The following is a 7,837-nucleotide window of genomic DNA, read 5'->3' as shown; positions in this document are numbered from 1 at the left end:
CTTCTTCCTGCTTTCCCTTTCGCCTCCCTGCATTGTGCCTACATATGCAAGTTAACCGCCATTTTGTTGTCAGTTAACTGCCATCTGAGTTGGCAGTTAATTTGCATATAGCCCTGATTAGCCAATGAAAAGGGTATCATCGTATGCCAATTACCATTTTTCTCTTTTATTATATAGGATAAGTTCTATCCTGTAAGCCATAATTATTTTGAGAATGCCCTCCATTTTGGTGGTCTGTTTTTCTCTTTGCTCTTTACTTTAGGATCTTTCAAAATAAATTGTGGTGACATTTAAAAATTGTTCCAGTATATACTTGTTCTTATACATCCAGCAAAGTATTCTTTCCTTTTAAATTTAATGAGTACTTGGGCATCCCATCTTGCCAAACACAGGCTTCCAAAACAGTCACTGGTGTGTGCTCCTGTCTTTGACTGTGAACTTGGAGTTTCCTTTTCCAGCTAATGTGGCCCTTGTTTCCATTCTCTTTCTTCTATGTTGACTCACATCTTTTGAGTTTATGATGAAAGGAAGGAAGAATGATTCATCATTAGCTTCCGTCCATAGTCTCATAAATGTTCTTCTCTTTACCTAACTAATCATCATCATTACTGGTTATGCTTCAGAAAGTAAACTGGAATGCAGTTCCAACTGGCTTAATAGAGATCAAATTGGTGAATAATCAGAGAGGCTGCTGTCAAAGTGGCTTGAGTGGTTGAGCACGGAGCTGTGTCACCGTTCTGCTTCTGTGTTCAGCCTGTATGGTAAGGGTTAGAGCTTACTTGGATGGAGTTGGAAATTTGAGTAGTATAATCTAATTTGAAGGAAGCTTAACAGCAATTAAGTGAGCATTACTCGGAACATGAATTCATGAGTAAAATTGCATGTTGGTTTTGTTGTGGGGGAGGGGGAGAAGGTGTGGCAGGTCTTGGGGCAGGGCCAAGGGGAACGCTCATTCCTCTCAATCTGTTTGAAAGGGCAGTTCTTTGAGAGCCCGAAGTGCCTCTGGGCAGGTCACACACAGCTTAGCAGGGACAGTCAGGACTGGCGCTGAGTCCTTCACTGCCTGGCAGTATGTGGATCTGAACTCACTTGACCTTCAGCCACAACTCCATCCTCCCTGCTTGGCCAGTGAGGAAGCGGTCCCATCAAAGTACATGCCCTTGACATATGCCTGGCTATGCTCATCTCGTCCCTCCCTGTAGGACCTGCTGTCCCTGCCTGCACCTGTGGGAGAGTGCTTGCAGGTTTTGTGAGAACTTTGTTTCTTTAACAGGTATCTGTATCACAAACCTCAATATAAGAGCTAAAACTAGAAAACCCTTAGAGATGGCATCTTTCACTTACTCTTGTTAGGAAAAAAAATCCCCTATTCAGTGGCACGCCTGCTATATAGAAATAATCCTGTGGTTGCTCACCTCCTTGCCTTTGCTCGGGCTGATTCTGACCTGAAAAGGACCTGTCCTCTGATTTTACATGTCTAAACCCTCTCTATAATCCACACTAGTCCCTGAGCTGTCTGATTCCCCCAGGTCCTGTAGGTCACCCATCACTTTGTGTTTATAACTGCTGAGTCCTTTCAGGCTGGGAGCTTCTTATGGGCAGTGACAAGGTCTTAGCTACAAGGAACAAAAACAAATACCGTCATGCTTGAAACATGGTAGATATTCAATGAAAATTTGAATGAATAAATGAAAGGAAGAGAAAAATATATACAGTCATTCTTACCTAACTTTAAATTGCTTAACTGTTGGATTTGGGGCTGATTCTTCTTCATATCCTACAGTAGCTGGATTTGTGCATGATAGATCCTCTTTTTTGTATTTTTTTCAGCTTTATTGTGACAAATTGATTGACAAATACAACTATAAGATATTTAAAGTGTACAGTGTGGTGATATGGTAAATGTATACATTGTGAAAGGATTCCCCCATCTAGCTGATTAACATATATGTCACCTAACATGTTTATAATTTTTGTTTTTCCTTTTGGTGAGAACATTAAAGTTCTACTCTTAGTGAATTTTAATTATTCAATAAATATTTCTTGAATCAGTGGATGGATAGTTTATTATGATATGAACTGTCTGAATGCTATATTGCTCTATTTTACTTTTAATAATGTAATGTAGGGGCTCTTACTACAGCTAAAATATTTTTAAAATATGTTGCTCTCTTTTTTTTTAATATATTTTATTGATTTTTTACAGAGAGGAAGGGAGAGAGACAGAGAGTCAGAAACATCGATGAGAGAGAGACATCGATCAGCTGCCTCCTGCACACCTCCCACTGGGGATGTGCCCGCAACCCAGGTACATGCCCTTGACCGGAATCGAACCCGGGACCCCTCAGTCCGCAGGCCGACGCTCCATCCACCAAACCGGTTTTGGCTATGTTGCTCTCTTGATTGTCCCTGGTAAATTTTTTTTAATCCTCACCTGAGGACACATTTCTACTGATTTTGAGAGAGGGAGGGAGAGAGAGAGAGAGAGAGAGAGAGAGAGAGAGAGAGAGAGAGAGGAGAGAGAGATGCCTCCTATATGCTCCCAAAATCTAGGTATGTGCCCTGACTGGGATTCGAACCTGCATCCTTTTGGTGTACAGGATGGTGCTCCAACCAACTGAGACACCCAGCCAGGGCATCACTGTTAATTTTTATCAGTGATTATTTTTTACTTTAAACTTTTTCTTAATTTTGACTTTAACACGTGGCATCTTGTGCATTCTTAATTTCACAGAGGAAGTTAGAAAAAGAAGGTTCACCCTAGCTGGTTTGGCTCAGTGGATAGAGCGTCGGCCTGCGGACTGAAGGGTCCCAAGTTCGATTCCGGTCAAGGTCACATGCCTGGGTTGCAGGCTCGATCCCCAGTAGGGGATGTGCAGGAGGCAGCTGATCAATGATTCTCTTTCATCATTGATATTTCTATCTCTCTCTCCTTCTCCCTTCTTCTCTAAAATCATTAAAGATATATTTTTTAAAAAGAAAAGAAAAAGAAAGTTCGCTTTTTAAGAAAAACATGAAAGAGCTTTTCTATGTCGTTAGCTCCTGCCTCTGTGTGTGGGTGGGCTTCCAGGACTAGCAATTATTTCTACAATAGTGGTTGAGTAGTTCATTTCAGAATCATGGCTCCATCCAGAGACACATTTGGATGCTTTCAGTAGGAAATGGAGTTGGGCAGCCTTTATCGCCACCGCTGGAGCACTAAGGGGTTCCTCCAGCCCCAGTTAAGTGGTACCCAATTACTCTGCTTCTGGTGCACACCAGGAGGCTAACACTGTGCTCCTGTTCTTATGGCGAAGGCTGCCTGCCAGTCTTCTGACAGCCTTTCACTATATAATACTTGATTAGGATCAGTTCATTAATAGTCTTTGTTTGTGGTCATCTTACTTGGTACAAGCCTACGTAGGAGCGAAATGAATAGAACTGCCTGAAAAATATTCATGGTCCTGTGTGCCTTTGTGACCCTGGCTGCCTGAAGATTCATTGCTGCTGATGGTTTTGGTTGTGGTGTCTTGTACTTTGTGTCTTGTTTTGTTTTTGTCTCTTTTGGAACCAATTGACAAGAATTACCTTGGTTCAAAGGACTTGGTGGAAAAGATAACAGATGCCTGTGTGTGTGTACTTGGCATCATTCCAATGACCTATGAGAGAGGAACAGTCCTAACCCATGTAAAGGAGCAAGTTAGTTACACAAAGTACTTAGGTTGTAAAGTTGCCTGCATTTGGCAATGAGTACCTGCAAGAGGAGGAGAGTCAGCGAAAGAAGGTCAGAAGATTGAAGGAAAGAAATTTACTTTTAGAAAATTCTGCAAACTTATTGGAAGCAAGAGAGTTTCTCTGATGTATTAGAAGAATAATCCAGGACCACTGAAATATACAAAACAGTCGCCCCCTTTTATAAAATATGGGGGCACTGTGTACCCATCTACCCCAGAAATGAGCAAAGTATTTGCCATGACAAGCTGTCTGTGATAAGCCATTCACCGGCCACTGGACATTACAGGAATCCTACGGTCTCACAGGTGGGGCAGTTTTAAGCGTTGGACCTAGTGTCAAGACTTTTGAGCAGTGGTGTAAATCCATCAGATATGCTGCCGTCTCAGCTTGTTTGAAGTAACTAACTTTGTCTGCATTTTTTTTTGTCTCCTTCAGAAATGAACACACCTGAGCATGCTCAATGCCTGTGAGCTCCCCCATCACCTCACCACGTTGGGAAGCCTCAGAGAAGGCAGGTGCTGGAGCAGTGGCCGCTGAGGGCAAGCTTCTTCCCTGTGGCCTTGACCTTCCTGTTCCCAGTGCACGATGGAGACGCTCTCGCAAGATTCCTTGCTGGAATGTCAGATCTGTTTCAATTATTACAGTCCCCGGCGAAGGCCCAAGTTGCTGGATTGCAAACACACCTGCTGCTCGGTGTGCCTTCAGCAGATGAGGACGAGCCAGAAGGACGTGAGGTGCCCGTGGTGCCGAGGCATCACCAAGCTGCCTCCGGGCTTCTCCGTGTCACAGCTCCCCGACGACCCCGAGGTCCTCGCCGTTATCGCCATCCCGCACGCCTCCGAGCACACCCCGGTCTTCATCAAACTTCCCAGCAACGGGTGCTACATGCTGCCCCTTCCCATCTCCAAGGAGCGCGCGCTGCTGCCCGGAAACATGGGCTGCCGCCTGCTGCCCGGGAGCCAGCAGAAGCCAGTCACTGTGGTGACCATCCCTGCGGAGCAGCAGCCTCTGCAAGGCGGGGCTCCCCCGGAGACCCCGGAGGAGGAGCCAGACCGGCGGGGCGCGGTGAAAAGCTCCACTTGGTCGGGGGTGTGCACTGTGATCCTGGTGGCCTGCGTCCTGGTCTTCCTGCTGGGCATCGTGCTCCACAACATGTCCTGCATTTCCAAGCGCTTCACTGTGATATCCTGTGGCTGAAGCGGGCTGCGGGGGCGTGACTGGTGGGTGCCAACTAGGGTGGAGCAGGCGTTGATGATGGGACTCGGGTGAGAAGATGGGGGCGACGCTGATCATTTGGTGCCGAGCGCTGGCCTCCGGGCTGCCAGTTGATTAACCCAAGACAGACAGGGCGGGGCAGAATGTGAGGTCTCAACAAAGATGCCGGACGGGTCGCTCTGAGCATTGATGGCGCAGCTTCGAAGACGATTGCATGCATCCTCGTAGTCATTTATTAAATGGACTGTAACTTATGATTTTTCAAAGTCACGTGAAGAGATAGACATATTCTACTTAGATGTTGACCTGTGCAAGTGCATACGATGTGATCTTCTCTACATGTGGTAGATTAAAACCAAGATGCTATGTGTACAAGTAGAATCCAACCTGAGAATGAATCCATGACCAATTCAGTGACGACCCGCAATGCTGTTTTCTTTTCTTTTACAACCGAAACCCAGTCTTCACTTAGTTGCTAAGGCTTTTTATACTTTTCAAATGGCGCCCGAATTTAAGTTAAGCGGACCGTCGGTTTTTGAAGAAACTATTTGAACAAGTGTTTCCAATGTATTGTGTTTTGTTTGTCGTGTTCCTTCATTTTTCTTCCCTTGTAATTAGAGCTCGATATGTGTTTATTAAATGGGAAGCTCAACAGGGGAGCAATAAACTGAGTAATGATGAGAAATGCCTAATCCCACAGGAAAACTATATGCCAATTTTTCTCAAGCCATCTCACAAAATAAGAATTTTAAATGTAAATATTGTGTATTTATATGTGTGTGTAATTCGGTTTACTTCGGGTTTTGAATCTTTTCAGAAGAATCTTGGTAGTAAGACTCGGTAGGCATGAATGAGTGCAGGGTCTGAAACGGTGCCACCTACCTCCTGGGCACTGGGACCCACTCAGTGAGGAGTCACACACTCGTCACTTCCAACACCTGCTCCTCTTTTGTGCAGTTGAGTTGTGAGGCACAAATGGAGAGTAACAGAACCTTCTGTCTTTTCTCCCAGTTTGAGAATATTGTAATAGTCACGAGTGTTGTTAACCGATGATAAACCTGGACTGGCATTTTAATAGACAGACCACAGTTATTTTTTGAAAGAGATTATTGTTCCATGAGAGTTGAACCATTCCGAATTCCAGTTTCCTTTTGTTGTATAAGTAAGAATATCCCTTATATCTGGAAATGTGTTTTTATTGAGAAAAGTGGTGAGGTAAACCTAGAACTCACATTCTCAATTTAAATGGACCAGTTCATCCTAAATTCTTAAGTGGGTAATGGTCTGTAGATGCTCACAAAGAAAGATTTGCTAGATGCAATGACGAATTCCTATGCTGGGTGTGTGTGTGTGTGTGTGTGTGTGTGTGTGTGTAAATAGCTGTGAGCTTTACAGTCCTCTTCTAATTTCCTTTATGACATTCCTGAAGCAAGTGGTATGTGACAAGGACTCCTCTCATAAATATCTATGTTTATGTTCCATTGAATCCGTGAAAATAGGGGAGAGGAAGATAAGCAGTGACGGGCTCCAAAAAGCAAAGCTGGAAATAACCCTCTAAGATGGAGACAATTTAATTTACTTCTATGCTAGCTATGACCTTCAAGCAGCACAAAATATGCACATTAAAGTGATGGAAATTAGGAGAGATAAAATGACAATATAATGACTAGAATCCAGAGCCAACACTGTTCATTGGTGTGAGGATTCAATAAAAAAAAATATGAACTCGGGCTTTTCAAATCTTTCTAATTTTTCATAAGACCTTTAGGAAATGTATTTGAAAGCTCAAACTAGATATTAGGTTAAAATGCCATTTTATTGTGTAAGCTATTGGGCATTATACAAAAATCTAGGATTTATTTGGTATTAATAATTTAGGTATCCTATTAGCTGAATGCTATCCTCTGTTATGTAACATAATATACTGTTGGGTTAGTGTCAATTTCTCCAACTGAACCAGGCTGCTGTAATGCACATCTGACCCAATTTCTATTTCTTTTGGGGGGAAAAATAACACCAAAAACACAGAAATGTTGCATTGAGAACACTACATTTCAAATGGACTGTACCCTTGCAATTTTAAGCCATGCCATATTCCAAATAATTTTGTAAATGATATCTACATATGTTTATGTACAGTAAGAAATGACCGGCTGTGTAGTGTAGTATTTGATAGACTTCTATGTGTTAAGTAGGTTATATACAGACACTAAAGTATGTGATAGTACAGCGCCCTGTGTTTCTTAGTGTAAAAATATTGAGTCAAGTTACCATTCACGTAACTTTTACTTAAAAACAATCCGATGCTAGAGCTGCAATTAAGCAGTGCGAAGTTAATCAGCTCCGTGATAGGACCTTGACTTTACAACCTAGGATAACAATAACAACCAAAAGCAGAATTTTCTATGTGAGTCTTACTGACATAAAAAACACTGATTGAATGAATTCTGCCTACAGTTACTTGTGCACCTGCTTGTTAGGGTGTGTGTGTGTGTGTGTGTGTGTGTGTGATGTCTCAGCCTGCCAGATAGAATTTTTATGGACTTGATGTTTTAATGGTATTTGGCATCCCATTGCTCTGGCCTCTTCTGGCATTAACCCATAACACTAACAACTCGTCGACCCCATGTGACCAAAGTCCAGTGGCACAATCAGCCAGCATTGACAGTTGCATATCATGAAAAAGTCACAACTGAAAGCACAGAAAGTTAGAGTTGAAAGCAACCTCCAGTGGCTTCATTTGTAGGTGAGTCCACTGAGGCCCACAGACTGATAGAGCTGCTTGAAATTCTGAAGCAAAAGGGAGACAAGAACTTTGTACTTCTTCCTAGGCCTGTCATGGGCTCTGCATGATCTTCAGGGTGGATGAATACCCTTTACTAACTCACCTCTTGCTTTAAAGTGTGTG

General features: G+C 43.0%; 1 protein-coding gene across 1 annotated transcript in view; it reads left to right on the top strand.

Annotated features, from left to right (window-relative positions):
• Positions 1–6,934, top strand: part of RNF152 (ring finger protein 152) — a 74,196-nt gene extending 67,262 nt beyond the window's left edge. The window contains exon 2 of the mRNA XM_006756791.2: positions 4,150–6,934. Within this exon, the coding sequence (XP_006756854.1) occupies positions 4,300–4,911 (612 nt within the window). The 5' untranslated portion in view covers positions 4,150–4,299 and the 3' untranslated portion in view covers positions 4,912–6,934. The remainder of the gene's footprint in view (positions 1–4,149) is intronic.
• Positions 6,935–7,837: the final 903 nt, after the last annotated feature.

This window comes from Myotis davidii, unplaced genomic scaffold, assembly GCF_000327345.1.
Source record: "Myotis davidii unplaced genomic scaffold, ASM32734v1 scaffold11, whole genome shotgun sequence".
NCBI classification, from domain to species: Eukaryota; Metazoa; Chordata; class Mammalia; order Chiroptera; family Vespertilionidae; genus Myotis; species Myotis davidii.
This window is presented reverse-complemented; position numbering and strand designations above follow the sequence as displayed.